This window comes from Rhizophagus irregularis, chromosome 8 (genome assembly GCF_026210795.1).
Source record: "Rhizophagus irregularis chromosome 8, complete sequence".
NCBI classification, from domain to species: domain Eukaryota; kingdom Fungi; phylum Glomeromycota; class Glomeromycetes; order Glomerales; family Glomeraceae; genus Rhizophagus; species Rhizophagus irregularis.
Window position 1 is genome coordinate 442787 of NC_089436.1, and position 15152 is coordinate 457938.

A 15152-nucleotide genomic window follows, 5' to 3' on the forward strand; every position below is an offset into this window, starting at 1 on the left:
ATCAGTAAATTAATGTATATGTATGAGAAATTCTTAATAATTTTTAAGTAGCAGAAATGATTCTAAGACGTAAATAATTATGTCCTCCTTTGAATTACGATTTATATAATGACTCTCAGTCCTATAAATAATTTGAATTGTGTAACATTGAAAAGTGTGATATTCTTGCGGTTCGTATTTATTAACTGACTACGATAACCAATCTTTAAACTAATTTTAATGGATTAATACTAACAAAAAAAAGTATATTTGCGATCATTTCCGCTCTCTTAGTTACCACGACTAACCATTTCTATAATAATATTTTTTTTTATTTTTCAGTTTTTACCGTAAAAACCGAAACTATCTTTTTAGCTTTTTAGTCTTTTTTTTTAATAATTTTTTTATCTTTTTGTTAACCAAATTTTTCTTATTCTTTTTTTTTTGTTTTTTATTGGATTTTTTTAGGATTTTTTTTTTAATCGGAATTTACCTTTTTTTTAACCCAAAAAAATATAGTTTATTCTTGTTTATTAAGATTGTTTTTTTCAATATTATTTCTGAATAATAAATTTGAGTGAAATGTTTTTTTTTTTGGTATTAACGAATTTTTTTTTAGTGAGATTGTATTAATTATATAGATACATAACAATATTAATAATTTTGTATTGATAAATCTATATAACTAAAAAAACTATGTAACTAAAACTGTCTCTCTAAATATTTGAATTGTGTAACTTGAAATCCCATGCTATAATTAAAATCCGTGACATGCCTCCGCCTGAATCAACTTTCTTTTTCGTTTTTTTTTTCAAACTGAAAAAAATTTTTTTCTGCCTTTCTTCTTTCGGTTTAAGGCCGATTTTTTATATTATTTTTTTTTAGACTGTATTGTTATTTATTATTTATTTTAAAAAAATTTTTTTTTTCACTCTTTTTTGACCGAATTATTGTCCTTTTTTTTCGGAATTTTTTTTGGTACTTATTTTTTTCAGATTCCTTTTTTTTCGGAAATTTCTCTTTTTTTGAACCGATTTCTTTATTTCTTTCTTATCCTTTTCTTCCCCCAAATTTTTTTAATTTTTTTTTTGTCATTTTTTTTATTAAATAAAAAAATAAAATATTAATATGTATATTAAATATATTTACAAAATTATTATTTTTTTAAAAAAAATCAATACATGTAGGTAAATTGACCAAAAGCTTTCAATTAAATTGAACGCTGGATAAATAGTTTGATTTTCAAATTCATAAAATCAATATTATAACCAAATATATATCCGAAATTCTATCAATTTTTATTGATAATTATTTTTTCACAATTCCTAATTAATCCAAATTTCATTCTACACTCAAAAGTCAAATCATTAATGTAAATAACTACATTATTATAAATATAATTTAATACATATTATTTTATTATTTTTTGTTGACTAATTATTACCATATTAAATTCCTAATTATAAACAAAAAACTACTGTAACCATTTTTAATTTACTCAGTATTGCATTATAATACCAAATTTTTCTATTTAAACAAACTCATTGGTCCCGGTGCAAAGCAACGGGTGACTGCTAGTATGTAATTAAGCAAATATCAGTCATAAGAATTTTAATTTTTTATTTATATTATATAACACTAATTTATATAAATGCTACTATTTTGAATCCCTTTTCAATTTGGATTTATTGTAATAAAACTAATATTGGTACAAAAAGATTTTTACTCACAACCAAAAATTTTACGGTTGAAAAAAGGACAAAAATTATATGAAAGTTAAAAAAAATTAATAACTTGAGCCTCTCTTTATTAAAACCAATTTTTTTTTCATTCTTTTATAATAATTTATTTTTACACCTATATGAAGTTTTATTTAGAAAATAGGGTTTTATCGAACTACAACAATAAGTTGAAATATTTTGGAAAAACGATAATAAACAAGAGTATTAAGCATTGTTACAATAAAGCTCTATACAACTTTTTTTTGACGAAAAAGTGGAACCTATAAGAACCATAAAGTGATAATTTTATGACAGCTTCGGGTGGCGCAGTAATAAGAGAACTCACAACTACCCCAGCCGCACCGGCAAAATTTTGCACACAGGGCCGCATTACGGCGTTATGCACTAACACGTGAAAATAAACAGTGACGAATAAGTAGTGATGAATAAGGGTTTACCTGCTCGAAAAAAACAAGTCCCTCAGATAAATATAAACAGTGAAACTCGGATGGGGTGTGACGATGTGATGAATAAAAAGCGATCACGTGACTGTGCAAAAATTGCCGTTGCGACTGGGCTAGTTGAGAACTCACATCAAAAATTTGATAAAGCCAATATTGAAAGACTATATGGGCCTGATGCCATCATGGATGATAGACCACTTAAACGACGCGCCAATGATAATGGCAATTTAGATACACATCACGGTCATCATAAAGACAAAAAGGTTTGTATGTTGTCCACCCTGAAGGGATTGGAAAAGAGTTCGTCTATTCGTACTATTTAAGTACTTGTTACTTCGTTTTAATTTTATAGATTTATAGATATAGTTTCTATTTGTACATGCTTATTAGCATTTTGGTTCTTTTATTTTTCGTTATTTTTTTTAACAACTTAAAATAGTGTAAATCATTCCACCTCTTACAGTATTCACAGGTGGCAACCCTATGGGTTGAAAGGAAAATACGGATTGGTGCTTGACATTTAATTGTTTTTTCTTCTTTATCTTCGGATACTGTTCCTTTGTTGGTAGTAGCATAGGATTAGACTAGTCTGCCCTTTAAATAGAAGTTTGGATCCGTTCTGTAATGGATGATAGCAAGAAGTAAAATTAAATCCCTTTCGAGGGTATATATCCTGTTTAATTGTCTATCCAACTTCACATAAAATAAAATAAATAACTCACATCAAAAATAGTGGAAAGGTAAAATACGTAGAAAGAACGAATGAGATTTAGTAAAAATGAGGTGATTTATTTAATTGATGGTGAAACGGCACCTGCAGATTTTCTTGCAGATCCTCAGACAAAATAAATTGTCCTACGGTTTCAGTGTAAACTATGGGGCTTTTTAGAATTATGGGCTGTATATTGTTTAGTTCAACAAAAAATTTTAAAATAATCTGTATGTTGCCGATCTGTGAAATACTTCATATGAAAAAGATTTTTGTAGTAGTTATTTTCAAATAATTTTTAGAGTAATATTTACGTAAATGTATTCGTCTTACGTCTAAGTCGTTGAAGTCTATTGTACATCAGCAAAGAGAATATATTAAATCTTGTTTTATTTTTATCACATAAAAGAGAGATATATAAAAATTAGGACAAATATCATATGATCAATGATCTGCTTGCATATTTTTTTTGTGCAATTGTTGCATGATTGACATCGATTTCAACCATATTGGAAACAATATTTAAAATTTTACATTGTGTAGAGGTAAAACATTATAAATATATAAAAAATATAACACGAAGTTTAGCGCTTTGAAATTTTTTTTTTTAAAAAAAACTAAATAAATTAATGAAAGAATAAATAATGTTATATCATTACGAATTGTGTAACAAATGTGGTGAAGATTATGTAAATGACACATACTATGGTATTCGTATAATTGAAAGATGGTGGTGTAGATCATGTCTAATAAATAATTTAAAGAATAACTTTACAAAATGGACAAGTGGCAATAAAGAAATTGATGATTTCATTCAAAAACAGCAATTAAATTTTAAATATTCTCATAATCTAATAATTGAATGGATACCATATAATCAATTTATTTATGTTAAAAAATTAGAAAAAAATGTTGATAATGCTGTTACTATATATTCAGCATTATGGAATAATGGTTCATTACATTATGATATTAGTCAAGAGGAATTAACAAGAAAACCTAATATAAAAGTTGTATTAAAATGTTTAAACAACTCTCGAAATATAATTGATGAAATTCTAATTAAGGTATGAAGTATTATTTATATGTTTAATTCAAATAATTTAATATACATAATAAACTTTTTTATATTTAATAGAATATAACATATTATATGTATGGGATATCTCAACACCCGGATACAAAAGATTACATCATTGTTTTACAAGATATATATTGTGAAAAATGTACAAGAGTATATAATAAATGGTGTAAGCCATGTTACAGAAATTATTTTATAAATGAATTTAAAAACTGGACCAGTGGAAATGAAATAATTGATGATATCATTAAAAAAGTACAATTGAAAATTATACCTAATGATATAGTAGTTGAATGGATACCTTTTAATCAATTTATCAATATTAAAGAAATAGAAAAAGTTGATGACAATACTACTATATATTCAGCAATTTGGAATAATGGCCCATTGTATTATAATACCAATATAAAGGAATGGATAAGAAATCCTAATATAAAAGTTGCATTAAAATGTTTTAATGATTCACAAGATATTATTGATGAATTACTTAGTAAGGTATGAGAATTATTTGTAAATTTAACTTAAATGTTTAATATAATAACTTTATTTATATTTAATAGGCTGAAAAATATAAAAAATCCTGTACTAGATTAAGTAGATTACATGAATTATATGGAATATCACAAAACCCAGATACAGAAAAATATATCATTGTTCAAGATAAATATTGTGGAAAATGTGGTGAAAAATATACAAATGAATGTATTAAATGGTGTAGACCATGTCACATAAATTATTTTGAAAATGTGTGGACCAGTGGAAATGAAATAATTGATGATATCATTTTAAAAATGCAATTAGAAAATAGTTATTATAAAATAGTTGAATGGATACCATTTAATCAATTTATTAATATTAAAGAAATGGTAAAAGTTAATGATAAAACTATATATTCAGCATTGTGGAGTAACGGCTTATTATATTATAATAAATATAAAAAGAAATGGATGAGAGATCCTAATTTAAAAGTCACAATAAAATGTTTTAACAATTCACAAAATATTATTGATGTATTACTTGATAAGGTATGGATTATTTACAAATTTAACTCAAGTACTTTAAATAAATAACTTTATTTATATTTAATAGGGTAAAAATTACAAAATTTATGGAATATCTCAAAACCCAAATACAAAAGAATACATTATTGTTTTAGAAAATCGATTATATGAAAATGTATTGTGTCAGACATATCACAAAAATTATTTAAAAAATAATTTTACAAAATGGACAAGTGGAAATGAAAAAATTGATATTTTTATTCAAAAATTACAATTAACAGTTGATAAAAATGATAGAAATATATGTGAGTGGATACCATACAATCAGTTTGTTAATATTAAAGAAATTGAAAAAAATGATTTACTTACAATACATTCAGCTATATGGAATGATAGTCCATTTTATTATAATTCTATTAAAGAGGAAATAATAAGAAAACCTAAAAAAGTTACATATACTACATTAAATAAATCACAAAATATGATTGATGATTTTCTTAATAAGGTATAAAAATCATTTTAAGTTTGATTCAAATTCTTTTCTTTTATTATAATAATTTATTTACATTAAACAGGTTAAAGATATACTGATGATTAACAATCGTGAAGTATATGATAGATCCTCTATTTTTTGTAAGTATTGTTCTTTAATGTGTGGAATATCTCAAAATCCAGATACAGGAAATTATATCATAGTTTCACAGGATGAATATTGTGAAAAATGCAGTAAGCAATATACAAACATACATAATAAATGGTGTTTATGTCAAACAAATTGGAGTGGAAATAAAGAAATTGATGATTTAATTCAAGAAATACAATTAAAAAAAAATTATTATAATAAAGCTGAATGGATACCATACAATCAGTTTATTAATATTAAAGAAATTGCAAAAGATAATAACAATGCTACTATTATATATTCAGCAATATGGAAGAATGGTCCATTATCATACATTAATAATTAATGGATAAGAAACTCTTATTATACAAGTGTTATATTAAAATATTTGGATATTAATGAATTTACCAGCAAGGTATGACAGTTATTTATAAGTTTAATTTAAATAATTTTAAATAATAGACATTTATACTTATTAATATATATAGGATAATTATCACAACATATATGGAATATCTCAAAATCCAGATGCCAAAGAATATATCATGGTTTTATCAAATTATAAATATTGTGAAAAATGTGGTGAATGGTATACAGATCAAAATGATATTTATAAATGGTGTAAGCCATGTTGCATAAATTATTTTAACAATGAGTTTAAAAACTGGACCAGTGGAAATGAAATGATTGATAATTTTATTTTAGGAATGCAATTAAAAATCAATAATCGTAAGGATAAAATAGTTGAGTGGATACCATACAATCAATTTATTAACATCAAAGAAATAGCAAAAAATAATAATAATGCTACCATTATATATTCAGCAATATGGATAAATGGTCCATTAAAATTTGATTTTATTTATAAATCATATAAAAGAAAATGTTATAAAAGAGTTATATTAAGCTGCTTAACATTAGATATCAATGAATTTTCCAATAAGGTATGGAATTTTTTACATACTAACTTAAACATTTTATTTCAAATAATCATTTATTTATATTTATAGATTAATAATTATAAAGGTATATATGGAATATCACAAAATCCAGATACAAAAAATTATTTTATAGTTTTAAATAATATCCCATGGTTAATTTTACAAAATAATTTTACAAATTTAAGTGGAAATAAAATAATTGATGATTTTATTCAAGAAATGCAATTAAAAATTAATAATTGGACTCATATAATAGTTGAATGGATACCACATACTGATATTACAAAAATTGAGAAAATTGTTAATAATGCATATTCAGCTATATGGAAAAATGGTCCACTATATTATAGATATGATAAAAAGGAATGGATAAGACATTCTAATAAAAAAGTTATATTAAATTCCTTAGCATCAGATATTAAGAAATTTCTTAATAAGGTATAAAAATTATTTGTAAATTTAATAACTTAAATATTCAAAGAAAATAACTAACTTATTTGTAATTTATTAGGCTAAAAAATATAATAGTATATATGGAATAACTCAAAATCCATATACAAATGATTATATTTTAGTTCTTCAAAATAGGAATTGTAAAAAATGTGGTAAACCATATAGTGATTTAAAAAATAAATGGTGTGAGTTATGTGAAATAAATTATATACGAAATAATTTTGCAAATTGGAGTGGAAATGAAAAAATTGATAATTTTATTCAAGAAAAGCAAATAAAGATAAATGTTTTTAATGATATAGTAGTTGAATGGATACCATACAATCAGTTTATTAATATTGAAAAAATTGAAAAAGTTGGTGATAATATTACTATTATCTATTCAGCAATATGGAAGAATGGTCCATTATATTATGAAAAAAATAGAAAGGAATGGATAAGGAATTCTTATGAAGAAGTTGTATTAAAATGCTTAACATTAGATATCAATGAATTTTTTATTGAGGTATGAAAGTTATTTACATCTAGCTTAAATATTTTACTTTAAATAATAATTTTATTTATATTTAATAGGCTAACAATTATAATGATATATACGGAATGTCTCAAAATCCAAATACAAACAATTATATTTTAGTTTTTCAAAATAATCAGTGTTGTAATAGATGTTACAAACTATATAGTACTGATATGACTGGTTTAGGAGGGAAATGTTGTAATTCATGCCAAATAAATTATATACATAATAATTTGACAAATTGGAGTGAAAACCAAAAAATTAATGATTTTGTTCGAGAAATGCATTTGAAAATTAATAATTATGAAGATATAATATTTGAATGGATACCATACAATCAGTTTGATTATATTGAAGTAATTGGTAAAGGTGGTTTCGCTACAATATATTCAGCAATATGGAAGGATGGTCCATTAAAATGTAATTATGATAAGATATATAAAAGAGATGTTAATTATAAAGAGGTTGCATTAAAAAGTATAGATAAATCACATAATAAAATTAATGAATTTTTAAATGAGGTATGAAATTTTTAAATTTTAAAATAATTATTTAATATATTGATTTTTTTTTTATGTTTATATAGGTAAAAGCATATTCAATTAAATGTAATATTTATAATAGTATTCTTAAAATATATGGAATATCTCAAAATCCTATTACAAAAAATTATATTATAGTTCTTCAATATGCAAAATATGGAAGTATTAATAATTGGATGCATTATTTCTATAAAGATTTTGATTGTCATGTTAAATATGAATTACTTTCAAATATATATAGTGGTCTTATAAAAATTCATGAAAACCAGATGGTTCATCGTGATTTTCATATAGGAAATATTTTAGTTAGTAATGATAAGTATATTGGAACTATTCCTTTAGGTATATATATTTCAGATATGGGATTATGTGGAGAAGTTGGTAATAAAAATGAAACAAAAATTTATGGAGTTATGCCTTATGTAGCTCCTGAAGTATTAAGAGGCAAGCCTTATACTCAAGCAGCAGATATATATAGTTTTGGTATGGTTATGTATTATATTATAACTGGAAGACAACCTTTTGAAAATCGTACACATGATAGTTTATTAGCATTAGATATATGTAATGGAATTAGACCTGAAGTACCTGAAATACCTGAATTGAAATCAAATCGGTATATTAATCTAATGAAAAAATGTTGGGATTCAAATCCAGATAATAGACCAAATGTTTTTTCAATAAGTATATATTGTTTGACAGATGAAATTGAAAAAGCAGAAAAATATCTACTTAGAGAATATAAGGAAAGCAGCCAATTAACTATTACTCATTCACAAGCTATTTACACATCTCGGTTACTTAATCCTTATACAGAAGGACTTGCATTTGATTTTACAGAGTAAATTATATACACTTAAATCTTTTTATTTTCAACTTTCTATTAATAAGAAACTTGTTAAAATTTTAAAATATCAATAGAGAAAAATGGAATTACAAGAATTATCACTTATTTTTTGCTTATCATAACAATATATTTTATTTATTTTTATATTTATTTTTATAAAATATTAAATATGAATTTCATTATATTTTGTTTAATACTGATTAATTGATTATAGAGTATGTGTAAACTTTTTTACATAAATAAAATCAGTTTGTAATTGAGCAATAAAATTAACACAGTTTTTGAAATGAGACTTTTTGTTGTTATGCATCATCAATTATTCCACTTTTTGTGGCTTATTATCCTAATAATTGGTGGCTACAAATAAAACTTTTCATATTTATTTTATTTATTTTTTTAATTGATAAAAGTATTTCTTTATTAGTAAAATGTAGAAGAACATATTACATATTTAAGGGACAGATCGGCACTCAATGAGAGAAAATGATCAGCAAACTATAATTAATTTAATGGGTTTCGTAATTAATAAAAAAAAAATTTTTGGAATTTTGCGTTCTTTACTATATAAACTGCCTCAATGAGCAAAACAAAACAGTATGAAGTAACCCTTCTGGCCAAGGGAATTATTTCAGAAGATTTACACTATGGAATACATGCACGAAATTGGTGGGAACCATGCAAATTTGCTCAAACCAACTTTAATCCAATACCTTACCGACTATTTATGTCTGTTAATTGTTGTCTTAACAGTAAAAATTTTGCAATAACAATTCTTAATGATGGGCAAACACAAAATCCATGTTTCCGTTGTGTTTGTGATGGTAAAGATTCTGGAATTCAAGCGTCAGCGAATGCAGCTATTAATAACATGTACGTACAAATTTTTGGTAATAAAACAACAAAGTATTCAGGATTAATTGTTATGGGATTTGATAATGAAGCAATTGTTCGTGAGTTAGTAGCTGATGTTTCATTTGTTCCAATATTTATTCGTTTAGATAAAATAATAATTGTGGTTAGTAAAATTGGTGTTTCATCTCGTGAAGGATATTATGGTGCCAGTCCAGGATATTTTTCTACACTTATAACAAAATATGCAGGCAAACAATCACTTTTTGTACAATCCATAGAAGATGAATGTAGTTTAGACATTTATAATGAAGGTGTTAAATTATACCATAATAAGAATACTACACCTAATAAAATTTGGGAAACTATTGATATTCACAAAAAATATGATGGAGTGGCTTTATTCGGAATTACTGATCCATATATTCAACAAAAATTGGAAGAACTGAATAAATTAGAAAAAAGTAAATTAGAAAAGAGTAAAAATTTAATCACTTGTACAAGTGATAATTGGGAAAATATTGATATATTGAATCTTATATTTGAGCAAAATATAAAAAAATGTAAAATTGCTACTAGTACATTTTTAGATTGGTCAAACTTATTTACAAATTGGTATAAACAAACTAATACAATAATTCAATTTCCCACAATTTTATTTCAAATTTATCCAAATAATTACCAATTCCAAGAAAAAGAATTAAACGCGTGGCGAGCAATGTTTTGTGCCGCTGGTTGTACCAATATCACTCCACTTGTAAAAAAAAAGCATATAATTGAATTTTGGACAAAAGCATCAGATCCTTCGTCTGATAGGGATAATCTAGTAAAACTTTTTGAATCAGGAATGTTATTGGTAATGGAAAAGAAATCTCAACCTAATAGCGAAAGTGAAAAAATTTGGGAAAGTTTACAAAAAGCTTTAGAAGCAAATAAAAGAGGAGTTGATGGAAAAGTTAGGATTCTTTCAATAATTGCTGAAAATTTTACATATAAAAAACTCAATGAGAAGTTTGGGGTAAAGTTAAAAATTATATTTATTGAATTTATTATAAATAAATCTTAAAAATAACTAAATACTTACATATAGGTAGGAAATAATATAATTAATTCTGCACGAAAATATGCAAGACTTAATGGACCAGGAGCACCAAGCCTAATAAAACCAAAAGAACTGTTAAACAAATGTCTGAAATTAAAGAAAAGCAAATTTTAATGTTTTTTCAAGATCAAAGTATAGTTACGCAAAGTTCTTACCAGGTGGATAAGAATGGATCACCAATATTATATATGCGTGATCAAAAAATCAAACTGTGGAAAAAATTTGAAGAAACTTTTCCTAATGGTATGAAAAAGACATCATTTTTGGGCCGATTAGCAAATTGTAATAATATCAAATATCGGAATGATATGGGTGGACTTTGCCTTACCTGTAATGAATATGGCTATACTCCATTTGAGTCTTTAATAGCTATTGCACACAATACATTTTCACAAAAAGATCAGTTAGTAAGTAAAATTTTTAATAAACAAATTATTTTAGTTTGAAAATATTATAATTTACCTTTTATTAATATTTTTAGAATAATGCATTGCGAAAAATTGACACTTTAAAGCGTCACTTGCGTCGTGGTTATGAAAGAGAATTGGCGGTTAATGCTGATGGTACAACACAACATAATCTCTGTATTTCTCATTGTTTACCATATGCCTTTGGAAAATGTTTGGAAAAACATAAGTCACGATGCTCAGAGTGTGATAAATTTTTTGAATTTTTTGAATTTATGCACCTACATGTAAATGAAGATCAGCAGCTTTTTTAGAAGAAATAAAAGAACATTTGCAGTATTTCTTAGCCCATACAACACGAAAAGTATACTTGAATGCTTAATTCTTTACAGAAACTAATAAATTTGAAACGACTAAGCCGCGAATGTGCCACAATTTTGCCACCTATCTGTGGCGGTAAAATCACAATGATTACGTTACTTTTTACTTAACATAGCCGCAGCAGTTCGTATCAAATGGTTAGGTAGAGTACTGGTAGAGTATACATTAAGTAGTCATAGCGAATTAAAGTTATAATTAGGTAGAGACTACGCAGAAACTACATTACAATTAAGCAATAATTTATATACATAATTGTCACAATATGACAATAAAATCAAATATTATATTAAACACATTACTATACATCTATATTAAAGTTCTTATACAAAAAGTAAAATTTTAGTCCAACGGCATTTTTCATTTGCCCTTTGCTCATTCGTTAAAGTAAATAATTTAAATAAAAAAATAACTTTCATCTAAACATCTAAAGAACTGAAGATCCATCTAAAAAGAATAAAAAATGAAATTGTTAGCGTAATTAAAAAGTTTAAGCAGATAAATGGTTCGTTAAAGAATAATTAAAAACTGTTAATATCCTACCATATTCCCACACATCCAAATAGTCAAAAAGCCAAGCTGTCTACAAAAAAATAAATGCAACGTTAGTAATCATTTCATTAAAAGGACTAAAAAACAACCTCCTCTTTCTTACCGAGTTTCCACACGTCCAAATACTCCAAGAAGAACTGACTGTTTACAAAAAAGAATAAATGAAACATTAGTGAATGTTTCGTTAAAATAGATTAAAAAATTCCAGCTCTCTACCAAAATTCATGCGTCCAGAAAAATTGGCTGTCTAAAAAAAAGAATAAAAATGAAATGTAACTTTCGTTAAATGTTAAAATAAAAAATTCAAGAAAGATTGCTGAAATACCCACTAAAATTCCATGATTGTACGCATCCTAGTATCCGAAAAACTAGTCGCCTATAAAATAAAAAAATATAACGAAACATTAGTAAGTTTCGTCAAAATAAAAAATAAAAAAGAAACCCACCAAGGAATATGCTCCAGAAAATTCAACAAAAAATCCAGGCTTCGAACGTCTAAAAAGAATGAATAAAATGTTAAAAAATTTTTCATTGAAAGAAATATATTAATTAAATCCTTTCCTTACTGAACTCCCACATGTCCAAAAAAACTTAAAAAAAAAGAAAATTAGTATATAAATGAAAAAAATCAAAAATCGATAAAGATAAAAATACCTACCTAAGAGAGCACCATTCACATAATCAAAGTGCCAAAGACCCGCTAAAAAAAATAAAAATGAAATAATCGTCAGATTACTTTTGGAACCAGTTTCCTGCAAAATAAAGAAAATGTTAGGTAATGTTATTTTATAAAAAAAAAAACTTAATATATTTAAGTAGTTTTCAAAACATTCTGAATACTTGCTTGGGATTTAATTTTTTTAAATCTTTGAATCGAAGGGAGCTATGCTTCAAAATCGGACCTGGATTCCTACATAATAAAAAAAATTAATGAATAATTTTTTTTATAAAAAATAATAAAAAAAAAACATAACAAAATGTTAGTAACCATTTCGTTAAAGAATTAAAAAAGTAACCTTCTCACCCCTTAACGAGTTTTCCATGTGTCCGAATACTCCAAAGAATTGGCTGTCTAAAGAATACTGTAAACAAAACATTAGTGATCGTTTTGCTCATTTCGTTAAACAAATAATGAAGAAAAAAAAATAGCTTACCTTTCTCCAATAATGTGTCAGAACCCGAAGAGCAAACCATCTAAAAAAAGGAAGAAAAAGAAACATTAGTAGCTGTTTCGTTGTCTCGTTAAAAGTAAATAACTAAAAAAAACCCTCACCATTAATTAATACAAAAAATAAAATAATTTTTCTTGCCATGCGATTTATCTCATGCATAATTGCTTGTTCATTAGCATCAGTTTCACTAACAAAATTTTGCAGATGATCTCGTACTTGTTCATTGAAATCAGATAAATTTATTAATCAAAATTACGCATATCGATATTCAATATTAAGAGTATGATTATTAATCGAAATAATTTCAAATATCTGAAAATAAAAACCATCTACAAAAGAAAAAAAAAGAATGAACCGTTAAAACTGTTTGTTAGAATTTAAAAAAAAAGAAAAAAAATTACCAAAAATTTTTCGTCCTTCTTTGTGTTCCAAAGATCCAAAAGTATCAACTGTTAAAATGAACGCGTATTCCTAAAGACTAGAAATAAAAAGAAGGAAATAAAATTTTCGTTAAAAACCAATTTTTTTTAATAAACTTTTATTCTTTTTAATTTTAAAAGTCACCAAGTCGTCACATCCGTTAGCCGCCTAAAATGAAACTCTCTTACCAAACCCTATAAGCGTCCAAAGGCCAAAATGAAGGTAAAAGCCTATAGGTAACTAAAGCCTATATAAGAAAAGAAATTAGAAAAAAAAAGTGAGAGAAAAGGGGAAGGAATTTAAGAGTGTGAAAGGGAAGTGAAAGGGAAGTGAAAGGCCAAAAGGGTGAGTGAAAGTGAAAGAAAAAGAACGTATAAAAGTGTAAGGAAAGAACATGTAAAAGTAAAGGAGAAAGGAATAAGGACAGAATGAAGGAAAAGAAAAAGAAAGAACAAGGGAAAGGGAAATAAGAAAGGGAAAGAGTAGAAGAAAGCAAGGAAATGGAAAAGAGGAAATTATAAAAAACTAACGAAAAAAAAGATTAAGCTTAATTAAACTGCAGTTTGCAGATCATTCAAATCATTAATATTCGAAATAAACTTTAGTTTCTTTCCATACACGCTCTCTTTACACTCTAACTCGAAACTTTTTTTAATTTTTTTCTTTTAAAGTTTTTCAAATCGAAAACTTTTTTTTTAATTTTTATTTATTTATTTTTTTTTATTTTTTATCCTACTTTACGTATATCCTTCTCCTCCTAAATATGAAAAGGAAGAAAAAAAGCAAGGCTCCACCCACCTTAAAGCCCACCTAAATACGAAAGGGAAAAAATAAAGTACTCACCACCCTCTTAAATATGAAAAGGGAAAATCGTATCCACCTATCTACTTTTTATTACATTCTGGATTTTTTAATATAAGGTTCTTAGAGATCATAAGCTTTCTCACCAGCTGGTAAAGTGTATGAATTTCTTTAATTCACAAAGAAAGCCTTGCTAAAGTCATCTTTAGTGTAGGCCTAGTAATACATTGCCTTAATTGAGCGTGGCTATGAAGTTTATGATTATCAGTTTATAATTCTCGTTACATTTAGTATATATTTCTTATATTTTAATTACACAATTTATTTTACTATATATTTAATTGTAATGATATAATGCAAATTATCAAAGTAAGACAAAATTTAATAAATTATATAAATAAGAAAAAATGTTATTAATAATACATTTTTACAAAAAAAATTATTTTATAATACATTTGTATAAAAAAATTTATTTTATAATAAATACATTTTTACGAGAAAAAAATTTATTTTATAATACTTTTTATGAAAAAAAATTATTTTATAATACATTTTTACGAAAAAAATTTATTTTATAAGTACATTTTTACGAAA

At 25.0% G+C, this 15152-nt stretch overlaps 4 protein-coding genes across 4 annotated transcripts; 3 read left to right on the plus strand and 1 right to left on the minus strand.

The window, feature by feature from the left end:
* Positions 1 to 3483: 3483 nt before the first annotated feature.
* OCT59_027999 (uncharacterized protein) lies at positions 3484 to 8875 on the plus strand (the record flags this gene model as incomplete). Its single annotated transcript, XM_066147014.1, has 12 exons — positions 3484 to 3940; positions 4012 to 4449; positions 4515 to 4979; positions 5044 to 5460; positions 5531 to 5823; positions 5950 to 5992; positions 6066 to 6521; positions 6588 to 6956; positions 7030 to 7476; positions 7545 to 8009; positions 8075 to 8513; positions 8688 to 8875. Exons 1-12 carry the CDS (start codon positions 3518 to 3520, stop codon positions 8873 to 8875), a joined length of 4443 nt encoding a protein of 1480 aa, XP_065993770.1. The 5' UTR covers positions 3484 to 3517.
* A 579-nt stretch (positions 8876 to 9454) lies between these two features.
* Positions 9455 to 10792, plus strand: OCT59_028000 (uncharacterized protein; the record flags this gene model as incomplete). Its single annotated transcript, XM_025329199.2, has 1 exon — positions 9455 to 10792. The coding sequence occupies one exon, from the start codon at positions 9455 to 9457 to the stop codon at positions 10790 to 10792; it is 1338 nt and encodes a 445-aa protein (XP_025176279.2).
* A 119-nt stretch (positions 10793 to 10911) lies between these two features.
* OCT59_028001 (uncharacterized protein) lies at positions 10912 to 11549 on the plus strand (the record flags this gene model as incomplete). The annotated part of the gene is made up of 2 exons (XM_066147015.1): positions 10912 to 11235; positions 11310 to 11549. The coding sequence occupies 2 exons, from the start codon at positions 10912 to 10914 to the stop codon at positions 11547 to 11549; spliced, it is 564 nt and encodes a 187-aa protein (XP_065993771.1).
* Positions 11550 to 12493: 944 nt separating this feature from the next.
* On the minus strand, positions 12494 to 13281 carry OCT59_028002 (uncharacterized protein; the record flags this gene model as incomplete). The annotated part of the gene is made up of 6 exons (XM_066147016.1): positions 12494 to 12541; positions 12612 to 12660; positions 12732 to 12755; positions 12820 to 12917; positions 13006 to 13075; positions 13190 to 13281. 6 exons carry the CDS (start codon positions 13279 to 13281, stop codon positions 12494 to 12496), a joined length of 381 nt encoding a protein of 126 aa, XP_065993772.1.
* Positions 13282 to 15152: the final 1871 nt, after the last annotated feature.